Below are 17,828 nucleotides of genomic sequence, written 5' to 3' on the forward strand. Positions count from 1 at the left end.
ATGATGGATTTCCTTCATGTTTCTTTTGAAGTGTTGACTGTGGTGTAGCACAGAAATTTGGGGATGGGGAGCAGTAATGACTTTGTTTTGTTTTTTGAGAACTATTAATTGTGCATTGAATTAGAAGCTGGAAAATATTGTGCAATGAATACTGGTGTTGATCTTTCCTCCTGGATTTATATAAGTAATATGCAGTAAAGATTGCCTGATTTTTCATGTAAGACAAATTGTAGTTCTTCATTTGAATTTTCTCCTATCCCACACAAATGTTTATGTATGAAGTAAAGCTTGTTCTGTTTATTTCAATAGGGGGCACCCTTCACTGCAAATCAATACGGTATATTGCATTTGGTGCAAATCCAGCAACTACTTATGTATGATTATTGATTCTATGAATTTTTCAGATAGCTATGTTCCGGGGTGACAAGATGCTTTGAAGCAAATTGAAAGTCTTTTCACATACCAATATGTTGGACGAGATTTCTGCATAGAGCAATGGAATTTCGTTTATTCCTTGAACCATGCAGTCACTTTGTTGATGCTAAATATGCTGATTTATATTGAGTTGTTGAGCTCATTTTTTGGATATAGAAGGTTCCAAGTTCAGTCCACTTAAAAAGAATCAGGTTGTACATGATGAGGGCAGTCCCTGACTGATGTTCTTGAAACTTGTTCTTGTTAAAAGTAAAATAGAATGGATAAGGGTAGGCAACTACATAAGCAATTATAAATCTCCAGGTATTTTTAGCTCACATTTCACGCATAACTGTTGGTAAAGATGATGGGAGCTATAGTCCAGAGCTAATATGAAGGTGGGCAGTTACTCATGTCTGAACTGGGAGAGTGGACAGCATTCCTTGATCCTAGAAATGACTGGACTTGATCAGGAAAGAGAAATGTACATATGTAGATCAGAGATGGGAGATGTTTCAGATTTTGAAAATTTGTATTGAGTTTGTATTATAGACACAAAAAGAAGAATGAAGTGGAAAAATGTAGAAATCTTGGGTTACTCATAAGATAGCCATACCTATTAATTTAAGATGACCACATGTCCAACAAAATTAGCTTGAAGTTGACATCTATAAAATGCAGACATAAAATGGTCTGATTCACATATCTACTGATTGCATGATGGATGGTAACTATCTTTCCAATCTTAGCATATATGTGTTTTGTCCAATGCAGGCATGCAAAACCTTTTGAGATTGGGTTTAGGTGTGTAAATGTACTTCATCAAATGCAGTTTTAAACATAGAGTTATGAACTAGAGGCTGGATGGCAATCTGTCAGAGGTAATTTCAGTTAGAAAGCATAGAGATCCATGTTGTATATTACTATACCTCATTTCCCAGCATGGGTGTTAGACTGGGCTCTTTCAACTCTCTCTGTGTGTGAGCCCCCGGTGGCACAGTAGGCTAAACCACTGAACTGCTGAACTTGCTGACCAAAAGGTCGGCAGTTCGAATCCGGGGAGCAGAGTGAGCTCCCACTGTCAGCTCCAGCTTCTGCCAACCTAGCAGTTCGAAAACATGTAAATGTGAGTAGATCAATAGGTACCACTCCAGTGAGAAGGTAACAGTGCTCCATACAGTCATGCCACTACATGACCTTGGAGGTGTCTACGGAAAACCTTTACCTTTACTATATATATATATAAGAAAGATAAATGAAAGAATAGGGTGCTTCTAGAATGCTCCTAGACTAAGCTAAAGTGGCTGCTCTACAGATCTTGCTTTTTAAAGTGATGGTTCCTTGCTCCCAAATCCACTTACAGAATCTGACCATCACACTTGAGTTATCTTGAATGACACAGGTCAGATCACAGCACAAAGATCTATTTGATTCCTGCTACCTGTCTAGTACCTTCTGCCTCACTATATCTAATGGAGAGACTGGCCCTAAAATCAAGATGACGCAACTCAATGATTTCACAGTGGCATGTTCTCAAATACAGCCAGCCATGTTGCTCTGTTGCTGCAGAGAGAGAGAGATTGATATGTATACTGTCTCATAAAATAAGTGAATATGAGCTGTAGCCATACCTATATTTTCCTTGAAAATAGCTAATTCCAAACCACTATTCAACATAGAGAACAAGTTTTGTTTTCATTTTTATTTGAATCCTGGGCATTAATCTTTCTTTGATACAGGGATGGATGAAAAGTGGGATAGATTTATTGCATCTGTCTTCACTCAGGAAAAATATGAAAATTGAAAAGTGAGGAGATGATGTTCTAGGTCATATTCATAATCTGAAATGAAGCAAAATCACCAGGTCAATCTAAACTTTAAAAGAGGATTAGACAAATCTTTGAATGATAGTGCTGTCGGTGGCTTGTAGTCATGGTGAATATATCGTACTCCAGAATCTGAGGCATCTTACCTCATAAACACTGGTTGGAGAGAATGACAAGTAGCAAGTGTTATTGTCCTATATCTCTTCATAAGCATGAGCTTTTCATAAGCATTTGTGTGGTCACTGTAAAAAAATGATACTGGACAAGACAGACCTTTGATTGGATCTAGCAGGATATTTCCTATTTTCTCCTTAATAACTTGTGATATCTAGCAGTGATCAGGTGAGGATACTTTTGGAGGAGTCAAAAGATATAATTTATTATCAAACCTTTGTGCTTCTGTATTAAGTAGAGCTGTGGTATGTATTAGAATCAGAGGATATGATAAGATACAATGTTTATTAAAAATCGCACCATGAAGCTTTTTTATTTTGCTCTCAATTTATTATTTTAATCCTATTTTCTAGACAAAGGCTATTGAATAAAACTGTTTAATTCAAAAGAGAGAGAGAGAGAGGTCCTGTCATCATCCTTGCAAATTGAAAAAAGAAAGAGACAAGGAAAGGGGAGTCATTGGAAAAGGCCAAAGAGGGAAATTAATGGCTCTTCTACTTAGGCATTAAACTTTTATGTAGAAGGGCCCTCTATATAGAAGCAGCCTAAATAGATGGCAGACAAAATTAGAGAGCTGTTAAGTTGACCAGGGGGGTTCTTCCCTTGCTAATATTTTCATTTGAATAAATGATTCCTTGTTCTTTTGGTTGAGCCAGTGTTTCTTATCCCTTGCTCCCAGAGTCCTGGGGCTACTGGCAAATAGAGTTGACCTTTGGAGAAGGACCAAGCATTGTTTATGAGGCTGCTCTTTGACTGGTCAGTGGACCAGACCATATTGCTTTGCAACAGATCATGATGTTTTTCCTCCACAGAGCATTAAAATTTTTGTTTGGACTGTATCTCCCAAGAATCTTGCATTCAGCATGGTCACTTCTACAAACTCTGTTCTTGTGGCCCTTGTCCCCCCCCCCCCCCCCGCAAAGGGCCAGAGGTTAGAGGTTAGAGCTACAAAACCTGGAGTTCTTTCTGTGGTGAAGAGAAAAGGCAAGCTCCTTGCACCTCTCCAGACATGTTTGTATATAATTTTTGTATTACTCCTTAGGGGCCAAAGGCTTTTGTAGAATCAGTTGTAAAAAGACAGTCCTTGCTTCTGGCTTACAGTATAATACTTGCAGTACAGGAAAAGGGGCAAAGAGAAAGGGGAGACCGCAGACCAAGGCTTGATCTACATTGTTCATAACCTGCAGGCAATGCAGACTGGCCTGATCTGACTCGGGAAAAACTGCTTAATGTTACTGTATCCTGGGTTAAAAACACACAGGCAAAAGCCCAAATCCTGCACCAGGATTTAGATCCTCCACTGTGTTTACCATTCAGGAATTGACTGTAGGTGTGTCAACAGCCATCCCACTCTCCCTGGGCTCAGGCAGCCAGGGAACATGAGATGGCTGTCCCCTCGTGCCCTCTCTCACACCAGGAAAGACGTTGCCCACCATGTGGTAGGTCCCGCAACATCCTTGTAGCTGGCAACCAAGGGGTGGGAGAGGAGATGAAAACTGGGTCTCTGCCCAGCAGTGCCAAACTGATCTGAATTACAATCTGAATTACAATTTATTATATTTATTATTTCCTTTACTTATACCCCACCCTTCTCATCCCCAAAGGGAGACTCAATGTGAGGTTGTTTCATTCACAGATTCATTGGGGCAAACTAAAAGGTTTTGATTTATTAGCTTCTGGATCTCTCAAAATGACATCTTTGTAAGTGTCTGCTTACATTCAATCTAAGTTTAAATTTCAAGGATTTAAGGTAAACGTTTGTGTGTATGAGTACATTGCAAATTGGTGCACTAAAAATCCTTCAAAGTGTTTGTAATTTATTGTCATTTTATTATTCTAGTAACAGATTTGGAGGGGGGCACAAACCACCTGTTTTGAAATTTAGCACATACAGTAGACTCTCACTTATCCAAGCTAAACGGGCCGGCAGAAGCTTGGATAAGCAAATATCTTGGATAATAAGGAGGGATTAAGGAAAAGCCTATTAAACATCAAATTAGGTTATGATTTTACAAATTAAGCACCAAAACATCATGTTATACAACAAATTTGACAGAAAAAGTAGTTCAATACGCAGTAATGTTATGTTGTAATTACTGTATTTACGAATTTAGCATCAAAATATCATGATATATTGAAAGCATTGACTACAAAAATGCATTGGATAATCCAGAAGCTTGGATAAGCGAGACTCTACTGTATTTCCATTTGCACAGCATATGTGTATGTTCGTGAGTGCATATGTACATGTGTGCAGGCAAGGCAGAATGACTCCATATTACTTGAAGACAGGAAATTTTGGAATGGAAGTATTTGGAATTTTATACCTTATATATCAATTAATAGAAAGTCAGTATAGGTGATTATTGAGAAACAAATGCCACTGAATTCAGTGAGGCAAATTCCCAAGATACTTTAATATAAGATTCCTCCATTATTTTGAAGGTAGGATGTATGTTTTGGATCTTCTTGTTGGTGAGCAAAGGCTTATTGTTACAATAAAAAGATTATGTGCTATCTTTTCACCAACCAACTTTTCATGGTAAGAGCACAGACCTTTTTTTCTAAAGTGCTTTGCATGAAAGGAGCTTGGTGAACTTTGAATTCATGCACACTAGTAACTTCTTTTTTAAAAAAAAACCTTAAAGAGAAAGAAGGAAGAGGGGAATCCCTCTTGGTTTAATAACTGATTATATTCATAATTGTATTGATATAAGTAGGTCTGGTATCATGTTGCTAAGAGCCTTAGCAAAGCCTACCAGTGCTTATACTTGTCTTGAATTCCATATGCCAGTAAAACGAGCCCATAAATTGCCATTTTAATTCCACTTAATGCTTTCAAAAATTGAGAAGAAACTGTGACTACCTTTGGAATAGGAGGGAGACCACCCGAGAGCATTAACTCAGGGCTCCTTCAAACCTATAGCCATCCATTTATTGTTATTTTTATGTCTCTTTGGGTCATCTTTGACCTTGTCAGGGAATTTTCTCATCAAGATATATTCCAAGGAGGTATATTATTATTTAAGGTTGAGAGTGTGACTTACCTGAGACCACCCATTAGGTCTTCCTGGCTGATTGGGGATTTGCATCCTGGTCTCCAAAAGTCCTAGTCCAACACTTCAACACTATTTCATGTTTGACCATTGAATCAGCCATGTATATACAGTAGAGTCTCACTTATCCAACGTAAACGGGCCGGCAGAATGTTGGATAAGCGAATATGTTGGATAATAAGGAGGCATTAAGGAAAAGCCTATTAAACATCAAATTAGGTTATGATTTTACAAATTAAGCACCAAAACATTATGTTATACAACAAATTTGACAGAAAAAGTAGTTCAATACGCAGTAATGCTATGTAGTAATTACTGTATTTATAAATTTAGCACCAAAATATCATGATGTATTGAAAACATTGACTACAAAAATGCATTGGATAATCCAGAATGTTGGATAAGTGAGACTCTACTGTAAATAAAGAAACCCCACTGTAGGTTGTGATGCACTATAAAAGTATTCTTGTACAACACAGTCGTAATATTAACATATACTGGGTTTTTTGTACTGTGTTTCAGAGATGGTGATTCAAGTTTGAGTAGATCAATGGTCAATAATTCTGACAAAATAAACCAAAAGAGTGGCTCTTCAGTGTTCCAGCATTCTGTGGAGAGATGGAAAATCAATTCCTCCTTGGTGCTAGAAATAAGGTAGGTACCTTAAATATACATACACATTGTTTATATATAATGGATCCTTGGTATCAGCTGCGGTTTGGATCCAGAGCCTCCATGGATTCCAAAATCTGTAAATGCTCAAGTCCCCATCCTAGATTTGGAGGACCTGAAGATGGTATTGCATGCACTGGTAGCCTCAAGGTTGCACTTCTGCAGTGCACTTTACATTGGATTACCATTGTACCAAGTTTGGAAACTTCAGCTGGTTCAAAATAGAACAGTCAGATTGGTTACAGGAACATCTAGAAGTGAGCATATCTCACCTATCCTAAAGTCATTCCACTGGTTGGCAATTAGTTTCTGGGCAAAGTACCAGGTGTTGGTTTCGACCTTTAAAGCCCTACATGGTTTGGGTCCAGGTTACATAAAGGATCACCTTCTCCCATACAATCTGCCCCACACACTTTGGTCTTCTGGAGGGCATCTGCTACAACCAGCCAGAACCTGACTGGCAACTACCACCCAGGGGACCTTTTCATTGGCCACCCCACCACTGTGGAACAACCTACTGGAAGAACTCCAACAGCTAAATGAGCTGTCAGAATTTTAAAACCATGTAAAGACCTATCTCTTCCAGCAGGCCTACCAGACAGTCTTTAAAAATGAATGTTAAGTGTCCTTCGTTTGATCTCAGTTTTGTGTGTTTTAGTATGTATTTTGTAAAGGTACCTTTTGGTGTGTAACTTTTATGGAGGTATATTTTAGTGTGTATATTTGTAGTGTTTTTGCTGTTCTTTCGTAGTTTCATTATATTGTAACCTGCCTTGAGCAATGAGGATTGGCGGGTAAGAAATAAAAAAATGTTTTTGTTGTTGTTGTTGTTGTTGTTTGTTGTTGTTACACAATGGCATCATAAAATGGCATTTAAAATGGGCAACAATTCAAAGAGAGAGTCTGAGGACTGGTGAAATCGTGGCAACCTATAGGAGGATAAGCCAATAGTGCTCAGCACATTGGAATTTCAAGGTTTGCTTTCTGAAATTTGTAAAGGAGAACAAGTTCAGCAATATTTCAAAGAGAATGACACCAAAATGTACCTAAATGATCCCCTCTATTTTTTTTTTAAAAAAAATCAAAACCCATTGTTTGGTGATACTTTTATAGGACAATCCAAAATATGTAAAATGTGTTACATTCTTTTTTGAAACTTCATGAGTGTTTTCACCAAGCAAGAGCATTAGCAGGCAGAGACCTGGTGTGTTATGGTTGTACTATCTATATTTTGGATGTTATAGGAAGTGCTAGCAAGGTTGAACATCATTTATCCAGAATTCCAAAATGCTCCAAAATCTGAAATGTTTGGAGTTATGGTACAAATGTTGCTGTACTGTATTTGTGAGGCTGGAAGAAGACACAGCTGAAGAGAGAAATTGGAATTTATGAAATGGTGAGAATCAATGTTGCCTGTCATTTCACAGATCCTTGAATCTCCATCTGAATGCTGTAGGAGGGCTATAGTTGCCACCTTGAAGGTGGAGTTGGGTGGCTGGCAGCCCTACTGCTACTGTTGTTGTTGGAGTTGGTTGTAATTCCTCGGTTCTTATGTGCAGAAGGCCTGGGTAGAAATGGCATGACTTGTGCAAAGTTTGGCTGTGAACTTGGCTGCACCATTTTCCTCCCTCCCTCGAGGTGAGACAGTCCACTGTTTATCACTGCCTTGCTGGGGCTTACTGTCACCTTGCTGCTGCCCTAAGCCATTTTATATGTAAGTATCTTTACTGTATTTAAAAATCCGAAAAAGAAATCTGAAATATGGAACACTTTTGGTCTCAAACATTTTGGATAAGGGATGCTCAACCGGTGTTTGCAAAGTGTACTCCACTATTACTGTAAGATGAGAGGGGGAAAAGAAATAAAACAGAGGCAATTTGGCATTTCCATTTATCCTTCTCTAAAAACTATTTTGCAGCAACCTGATGTGCACCCTCATGTCCAAGTGATGCTTATTCTATCTTATTTTTTTTAAAGAAAAAACTCTTGAATTTGCACAACTGATTTTAGTTGTGATTTTGAGGTATTAGTGAAGCTTGAAGATCAGATTCTGAGGACATCATGGAATGGCTATTAGTTGCATTTCATATTTAGGAGCTTCACAGTAGTCTTATCAGCAGTCTAATGTTGCTTTAACTGCCATTGCTCAATGCTGTGAAATCATGGGACTTGGAGATTAGTGAGGCACTAGTACTCTTTCGCAGAGAATGCTTTGAGCTATGCCAGTTAAAGTGGTGTCAAAGTGCATTAATTCTATAATGAAGATGCACCCTCCCTATCAAAAAGTTCTTTCTAAACTTCAGTTAAAATCTACCCCCCCCCCCCATAAATCCAAATCTTTAGATCTGTCCCGCCTCTCCGTGGCATCTCTTGAGGTATTTAAAGAGTGTGAATCATGTCATCCCTTAGTCTTCTCTTTACCAAACTGAACATGTCCAACTCCTTCAATGTTCCCTCTTTTGTTCTCTATGCCTTTTATGTTTTTCATTTTAGTAGTCTTTGTGAAAAGTTATCCTAACCCTCTAAGTTGAATTTTAAGTGCATAATGCTACTGTATAATGGCAGAGTAATTTCAGCTGTCTATTTTAATGTCCTCTGTCTACAACAACAACACAGAAATTTACAGTGCTGGTTAATTGACATGCATAGGGTGATGTTCAAGGAAATCTTCAGGAGACCTGGGGTTGCTCTTGGACAACTTAGCTTGTAAATGATCTCGGTTCTTCATCACTTTAGGAGCAAACAGTCAACTATCATGCCAGTGACTTGAATTATAATATACTTGAGATGATTTTGTTTTGAACCGAACAATGGCTTGTAGATACTTGCTTTAAGAAAACACTCAGAATCTTTTTAAAAAGTTCTCCTTTTTCAAGCCTTTGGCTTTCTGAGTCATTTAGTTCTCTGACAAAGAAAGAAAAAGGTTGGTTTATAAAATGAGAAGTATTTTGTTTCACATCTGGTTTAAAGTTCTATTTCTAGCACAAGCCCTAATCCTAGCTTAGTAGATATGTGAGGTGCTTGTAGATATGGTTGCACATGCAATGATAATTTTTTTTTGCCATATAATACAGTTTATATAATTTGATGGTATTGAATTTTACTGTTTTATATTTTATAATACGGATTCACTTTGGAAAAACTTAGTTGAAAAGAGTTGCACCTACAATTTTAACTATCATCACTTAGAGCTATAGAAGAATAGAAGGCAAAAGACCTTGTCCAAGTGCAAATCCCATGATTCCATAGTCTTGAGATAGTATGTCAAACTGCATTAATCATACACTGTAGGTGCACCTCAAATAGTATGGTATTTAATCAGCAAATAAGTCACATTAATTACAAACACTAACAGTTTTCTTATTCATTTCTAATGATGAAACTAGGAAAGCAGGAATTTATGTATTGATGTCTCCAGCTCTTCTTGCCCACCATCACAGAAGTTCGGGCAAGAGGTGGCAGCGTTCAGAAAAAATGCCTAAAATAGTGCTGTCCATTGACCAGCTTTCTTGAGCAATATTAAAGTTCTCTCTCTTTCTCTTTGAGTTCCTCATACTTGGATCTCCTTTCTGAGAACACAAATATTCCAAAACAAGGCATTTGCCAGATCAGACCAAAGGTTCCATCTTCTGCAATGTGTATCTTTACAACACAAACCAAAGTGGATTGAAATTCCCTTGGAACTCAATCTGTATTCTTTCCTATGTTGTAAACTGTAAAAACATTGGAAGCTTTCTTATATTTTATCATCATGAGAGTACAGTTGTATTTATGTCTTGCTGATATACTTTTCATAGGCAACTGATCTGCTACTGTGTGAACAGAATATTGGACCATACAGGATTTTGGTCTCCTCTAGCATGATTCTTCTCATATAATTATGTCATTAGTCCATCTAACCTGGTACTTTGTATTCTAATTGATGATAACTCTTCGTCATTTTACAAAAGCACTTCCTGGTAAAGAGAAAACCAGGTATTTCCTGATTTTAAATTGTAAACCTTCCTCTACTTTAGTGACAAAATAGCAGTAGCAGCAAGTGATAATTGCAAAATAATACAAAATTATACTCATTTGTTCATTTTACATAATGGATTCTTCTTGAAAACATTTCTTCTGTCATTGCAAGGCTTTGATGAATGAGAAATATCTTTAAGAACATTGTAATATAAAACAATCTCCTTGTTAGACAGTTTGAACAGATGGTGTGTCAGAAAGCAAGCCAACCTCGCTTCTTGATCAGCAGTGGTTGTGACTGAAGGACTGCTGTCTGATGTTGTTGCAGCTGCTGCTGTTTCTTAGGCTTAACAAGTAATAACTCACCAGGACTTATTTAACTGGATGACACATAACTTTGTATTGCAGCTCATTTTTGACTTACAGGACCTCATCACATGGATGCTCCCCCCCCCCCCCGTGTTCTCTCTGTTTTCACACACTTGTGAAACTGAATCCCACGGAGGCCATCCCATGATGCATGGCCACTTCTGATGACAGCCCATGGTACTAAGTTTTACCAGTGTGCTACAAGGGAGAGAAGGCTCCTGGCTCCTGCTTCCAGAAAGTGAGGGGAAGCAAGGAAAAACTAAAAGAAGATGGGGAAAGGTCATGGGATGGTTGGCCATCCCCAAAGACAGACCCTGCTGGAAGAGAATAGATTGAGATGGTTTCCCCACTCTTCCCAGCACTTTCCCCTCTTTTTTCCACTTCCCTCCTGCTCACCTGATGAAGTCCTTATCTACTTTGCTCCTGTCATGGCTTGACCTGAGGTCATTTCACACACAAAACAGTTGCAATGTATTTCCATTTTAACTATTAAGGCAGCACCCTGTTGAATCCTTAGGTTTGAAATTTTGTGAGAGACTAGAACTTTTCAGATTAGAATTCTTGAATGTTCCTCCCTAAATAGCAGATCCTAGGATTTGAAAGGATGGGATCATGACAGTTTGTTTGGAATCACAGCTCTACAAATCTGTTGTGTAGCTTGAAGGGTGACCTGCCTCTTCTGAATTGTATGATGGCTTGGTGTGGAGAGGGAATTGATATCAGTCTTGGGGTTGAGACTTTTTGCTGATAACTTTCTCAAGTACGATGCTGTTCCAGTATTTTGTATGCATTATTTATTAAAATATTAATATAATGGTCTGCATTGTAGTGGATATTGTACAGATAAAATAAATTTAAAATGGTATAGAAAAAGGTGAATTTAAAATAATGTGGGAATAATTTAAACAGCCTAAAAACACATCAAACCCTTTAATAAAGCCTCTTATCTCTGATAATTGATTGAAGATAAGGGGATAAGAAGCTCTATATCCATTGGTTTGTATCAGTTGCTTGGAGCAATCTGATGGAGCAGAAAGTCTTCATTTAACTATTAAGAGCATTTAGTGTGTACACAGTATAGAAAAATATTGTATGTTAAGACTCAGTTTAGACTAGGAACCAAACTTCAAAGGGTTCAGTTCAAATAAAAGAAAGGCGTTTTGTCTGTTTGTGATTTATTCTATTGTGAGAAAGTGATTTCGCTTGTTGGAAAAATGATCAATGAGGTATTTTAAAAGGGAAGGCTTTGTTTACAAAGATGCCTCATAGGATAAATAAAATAATGTGGAGTTAGTTATAATAGTGGCCATTTGTCTTTTGGTAATCAATAAATTCTAGGAGAACCTAAACATAAATCTTCCATTTTCATTCCTCACAATAAATTAACTGCAACTGCAGAATATGGGATCTCTGCTAAAAGCATAGTTCCTAAAGCAGTTGTTGGGGCCATTTGTCTTTTTGACAGTGTTAGGAATCAGTACTTAACTACTGGTCTACATAGCATGCAGACCTAAAGCAGTAACAAAGCCTAAGTCCATCAGATTTAGCTGCATGCAATTCACTTACCCAAAGGCATTAACTTGGATCACTAAATTAATGGTTCCCAAATTATTTTGGTCATAGAACCCTTCATAAGCCTCTCTGCCCCCCCCCCCACAACTCTAACTTCGTCCCTAAGCATTGTGGCAGTGTTGTGTTACATCCTGGGCTGGGACATAATTGTCCCCAAATTTCCATTGATCGCAGGTGCCAATCTAAGCATTTGCTTCCTTCCGGCTACTCACCCCGAGGGGGACTCAGAGCAGCTTACACAAAGGCAAGATTCAATGCCGCAATATAAAATACAAATAAAAAAACAACATATTAATTGAAATTCAATATAATTTTATACTTTGGCATCTTCTTTTAAAAAATTTTTAAAGATTTTTTTGTGGAGATCCTACAAGGCTTTTGCAGAATTCAAGGTTTCCATGAAACAGGTTGGAACAGCTGAACTAAAAATCATGCATTTGTTTGGTTTGGATAGTGCAAATTAGGGAAGCTGGAATGTATTGCCTCCCAGTGACATTATCAATTCAGCATCTTTGCATTGGCAGCCAGTGTAAACTGGAGGCCCAGTTAGAACACTACAGACCATCTACTGGACATCTTCTGTTGATTCTATGATATCTCCTGGAATAGGTATTTGTGTACTTCAGAGCAAAAGTATCCCCATTCTCCATAGTGCTGTCTAGATCTGGTAATTGAAGCTCTCTTCAGTTTCAATAAATATTTAATTGAGAACAAATATTTCGACAGAACCAGCACTTGAGTTTGTATGCCTAACCTTTGACTTTTATATTGGAGGTTTAGTATCTCACTGTGACGGTAACAGTTTCTGTTGGTTCCACTTTTTGAAGACATTTGAAAGCAAAAGAAATCATTTGTTCCTGAATTTATGAAACTCCCATTCTATCCAGGGCCGGTTGAACGTAGAGGCCACTGAAGCGGCCGCTTCGGGCGCACGCCGATAGGGGCACTGTTGAGGCGTCGACAGCTCCCCCGTAGCGCCGCCGGTGCCGCTGCTGTGCCGCCGCCGTTGGGCTCAGCGCCGTTGGGCTCAATGCAGCCTGGGCTCAACGCAGGTGCAGATCACCAGCCGATCTGCGCCTGCGTCGAACAGGTGGGGCCGAAATGGGCAATCTGCCCTGTGCGCGTGCGCACAGGGCAGATCGCCCATTTCCCTGGAGGCTGCTCAACGGAGGCACAGATCGCTGCCAATCTGCGCCTGCATTGAGCAGGCAGGGTGGAAATGGGCGATCTGTCCTGTGCACACGCGCACAGGGCAGATCGCCCATTTTTACGGAGCCTGCTCAACGCAGGTGCAGATCACCGCCGTTCTGCGTCTGCGTTGAGCAGGCAGGGCGGAAATGGGTGATCTGTCCTGTGCGAACACGCACAGGGCAGATCGCCCATTTCCGCGCACAGGGCAGATCGCCCATTTCCACGGAGGCTGCTCAACGTGGAAATGGGTCTCCGTGGGTGAATTCTCGGTGATTGGGGTTTTTTTGGGGGGGGGGTTGGCATCAAAAATCCTTTTTCGCTTACACTTGAAAATTTCCTTGGGCCGGCTCTGATTCTATCACATAGTTTTTAAATCAGTTTTGTTCCCATTGCCACTAAGACTCCATTGGCAGAGCAAAAAGTACTGTGCAGGGTGAAACTGAGATAGATTTTTCTCTAAAATATTGATTCTGCAATGATGTTTCACAATATCAGTGTGCCACATTTCCTCCCCCGGAAAGCCACAAAGCTAAGATTTCTGTGTCCTTAATAGCTATGAATCAGAGACTTGCTCAACATGGTTACAGCTTTGTTTGACTGCTGGAGAGACACAAGAGACTGTTAGAAATGACAGAAGGCTGTAGTTCATTGACAGAGCATATGCTTGGCGTAAGAAAGGTCCCATGTTTCATCCCCGGCTTCTCTAGGTCAGACTGTAAAAGACTAAAGAGATGTTTGGAGAACTCTTGAGATATATTTGGTTGGTTCTTATATCTGTAATCTCCTTTACTATAAAATCGCTGAAGGTGCTTACTAGCAATAAAATCCAGAATAAAAAAATCAGTCAATACACTATGAAAAAGAATAACCCAATAAAGCAACATTAGAATCAGAGGTGAGCAAAAAAAATCGAACAGAGAATTGGAAAAACAATATGGTCCCCGCATCTGTGGGGGAAATAATAATAACAACAACAACAACAACAACAAGTAGTAGTAGTAGTAGTAGTATCACACTTTTCTTTCTGGATCGAGTCCCAAAACAGCACACAACCTTAAAAACAATACAATTAAAAGCTACAAAATGTGGATTTGGATACCTAAAGCTACAGATCATAGTAAACTCTATTTTTTGACTCATCATTATCATAATCGATGATCACTCATGTCTGAGTATAATTACGTTCCAAGTGTAGGGTCTTGGCAGTGGATCCGTAGGTGACTATTCTTGACCTTCATGTTTTTTGGCAGTGAGGACATTGATTTCCAGGTAGAAGGTGGTCCTGGTCTGGGTTCGCTTGACATGCCTTCCTCTTGACACCTTTCTCCCTTTTGCCCTCCATTCATGCCTTCGAATTCCACAGCTCTGTTGGTACCAGCCGACTTCCAGTTAGAATGTTCAAGGGCCAGAACTTCCCAGTTCTCAGTGTCTATGTCACAGTTTTTAAGGTTAGCTTTAGGCCCATCTTTTAATCTCTTTTCCTGTCCACCAACATTCTGTTTTCTGTTCTTGAATTGGGAGTATAGTAACTGCTTTAGGAGATGGTGAATGGGCATTTGGACAATGTGACCAGTCCGGTGAAGTTGATGACAAAGGATCACCGCTTCAGTGCTGGTTGTCTTTGCTTCTACCAGCATGCTGACATTTGTTCTCCTGTCTTCCCAAGAGATTTGCTACATTTTTATTTGGAGGTAACGCTGATGGAATCATTCCAGAAGTTGAGTGTGATGTCTGTAGACAGTCCACGTTCCACAGGCATATAACAGGGTTGGCAGTAACACATCCCTGTTTGACCCCAGATTCCACCTTAAATGGGTCATTCTGGGGGTCATTGCTGTCTAAGATTGTTGCTATCATGTCATCATGGAGGAGCCACAGGATGTTTACAAATTTGTCAGGGCATCCATTTTTTTTGGAGGGTGGTCCAAAGATAGAGGATGATACACTGTGTCGAATGCTTTTGCAAGGTAATTAATGCCATATACAGAGGCTGATCTTTTTCCCTGAAATTTTTTTGGAGGTGTCATGCAGTGAAGATCATATTCACTGTTCTTCTGGAGGAACGGAAGATGTTCTGGGATTCTCGAAGGATTTCTTCTGAGATAGGTAAAAGGCAGTTTGCAAGGATTCTTGTGAGGATTTTCCCAGCAGAGGTTAGAAAGGAGCTACCTTGATAGTTTCCACAGCCTGTTCTTTCTCCCTTTTTGAAAAGGGTGGTGATGGTGGCATCCTTGAAGTCTGCTGGGATTTTCTCAGTCACCCACACTTTCTTTTTCTTTTTAAAATAATTTTTATTGAGAGATTTCCAAGCAACTTCATACATTTCTTACTACAACAAAGATTCTCATTTCTCGATACAATAAAACACATATAAGACAACACGGGTAACTGGGGGTGAGGGGGGAAATGAGGTGTCAGTACACAAGTTGAAAAATGAAAGGGGGATGAAAAAAAACTAAAAAAAAACCCCAACAACCACCACACAAAAACAACCACAGGAAAAGAGAAAAACAAGCTTACATGTAAACTGTTGCTATATATTTCCTGTTACTTCCAGAGCTCCGGGTGTGGTCCTTTTGATTTTCTTTTGGTCATTTATTTTTATTTTTGAAGTTAAACAAGTTTAACTATCTTTACTTTATACTATTATCCGACGGACTTTCTTTAGTCCATCCTTCTATCAAAATTTTTCTTTTTGTAAAAATTCCTTCATGGGTTTCCAATCCGTTTTATTTGATGTTCTTTCCTGGGCTAGTTTTTGTGTTAATAAATCCATATTCATCACGTCCATTACTTTATTGAGCCATTTTTCCATGCTAGGTACTTCCTTTGTTTTCCATACTTGTGCGAGCACTATTCTCGCCGCCATGGTGAGGTAAAATATTATTCTATCGGTGTTTTTATCTATTTGCATGTCTGTAATTCCTAATAGAAAGCATTCTGGCTTAAATTCAATTTCTTTTTGTAGGATTTTTGTCATTTTTTAATGTATTTCTCGCCAAAAATTTTTGATTTTCTTACATTCCCACCACATGTGGATAAAATTCCCGGTGTGCTTTCCACATTCCCAACAGTTTCCACTGTTTTTTCCTCTATTGAATCTAGCGGGTTTGTTTGGCGTCCAATACCACATGTGGAACATTTTGAACCAGTTCTCCTTTATTTTTGTAGCATAGGCTCACCTCAGCTTCCCCCCCTCCCCCATATTTCTTCCCATTGACCTAGATAAATTGTGTGTCCTATCGCTTTGGCCCATTTTATCATTACTTCTTTTATTTGATCTTTCTCTTGAACCCAGGTAAGTAATTGTTTGTATAATATTCTTATTTGTTTGGTGTTAATTTTCAATATTTTGTCCCAAAGTTTTTCCGTTGTTTCAAATCCTCTTTCTTTACCTTCCTTGTATTCCTCTCTAATCTGCCAGTACTGAAGCCAGTTGATACCCTGTTTCCCCGAAAATAAGACAGGGTCTTATATTAATTTTTGCTCCCAAAGATGCACTAGGTCTTATTTTCAGGGGATGTCTTATTTTTCCATGAAGAAGAGCTCACATTTATTGTTGAACAACAAAATGAACATTTATTATATACTGTAAAGTAGTTGTCATCACAAACCAGCATAACCAGACAAACTATGAATCCTATCAAGAATTTCTTGTTACTACCATTATTTACATGTACAACAATCTATGGTACCTCTTGCAGTTTAGGTTTCACAAGGTTTCCACGCTGATTTCTCTCTATTCTAGTTTCAATGTAGTCATGAATGATTAATAATATAATATACTATAATAATAATAATAATATGATAATATAATAATAATATAATTATATACAATATATTAATGAGATAATATAATATAGGATATAATAATAACAGAAAATGATAATAATATGGTATTAATAGGATAATATAATAATGGGATATAATAACAGAATAGCATAATAATATAATAATAATAGGATAATATAATAGAATAATAGAATAGAATAGAATGATATAAAATATATTAATAGGATAATATAAAATGGAATATAATAATAATAATAACAGAATATGCTAATAATAATAAAATAATAATATGATAATATAATAGAATAATAGTATAGAATGTAATGATATAAAATATATTAATAGGGTAATATAAAATGGAATTTAATAATAACAGAATAATAATATAATAATATGAAAATATAATAGAATAATAATATAATGATATAATAATAATAATAGAAAAATATAATATAATGATTTAAAATATATTAATAGGATAATATAATAATTGGATATAATAATAGTAACAGAATATGATGATAATAATATGGCAATAGAATAATAGTATAAAATAATCAGTTTCATGGCATAGGATAGGAAGATGAGAGGAGAATCCCAATGCGTCCTGTACCTTTAAGGAGCAAAAGCAGCAGGATGAAAGCCCTCTTCCTTCCCTCCCTCCCACCCTCCCTTGCCCTGGCTCCAGGAGCCAATCAGAAGCCTCTGGGAAGCAAGGCAGCATGGCCAGGAGGGAGACAGAAGGAAGGAAGAAACGGCAGCGCAGTAGCAGCCATGGAAGGTTTTTCAAGCCTCGGCTGGGGGA

General features: G+C 38.2%; 1 protein-coding gene across 1 annotated transcript in view; it reads left to right on the forward strand.

Moving 5' to 3' along the window:
• The window catches only part of st8sia4 (ST8 alpha-N-acetyl-neuraminide alpha-2,8-sialyltransferase 4), a 129,695-nt gene that overhangs the window by 13,864 nt on the left and 98,003 nt on the right, over nucleotides 1-17,828 (forward strand). The window contains exon 2 of the mRNA XM_016994827.2: nucleotides 5,993-6,124. Coding sequence (XP_016850316.1) covers nucleotides 5,993-6,124 — 132 coding nt within the window. The remainder of the gene's footprint in view (nucleotides 1-5,992; nucleotides 6,125-17,828) is intronic.

Source organism: Anolis carolinensis, chromosome 2, assembly GCF_035594765.1.
Source record: "Anolis carolinensis isolate JA03-04 chromosome 2, rAnoCar3.1.pri, whole genome shotgun sequence".
Lineage (NCBI taxonomy): Eukaryota > Metazoa > Chordata > Lepidosauria > Squamata > Dactyloidae > Anolis > Anolis carolinensis.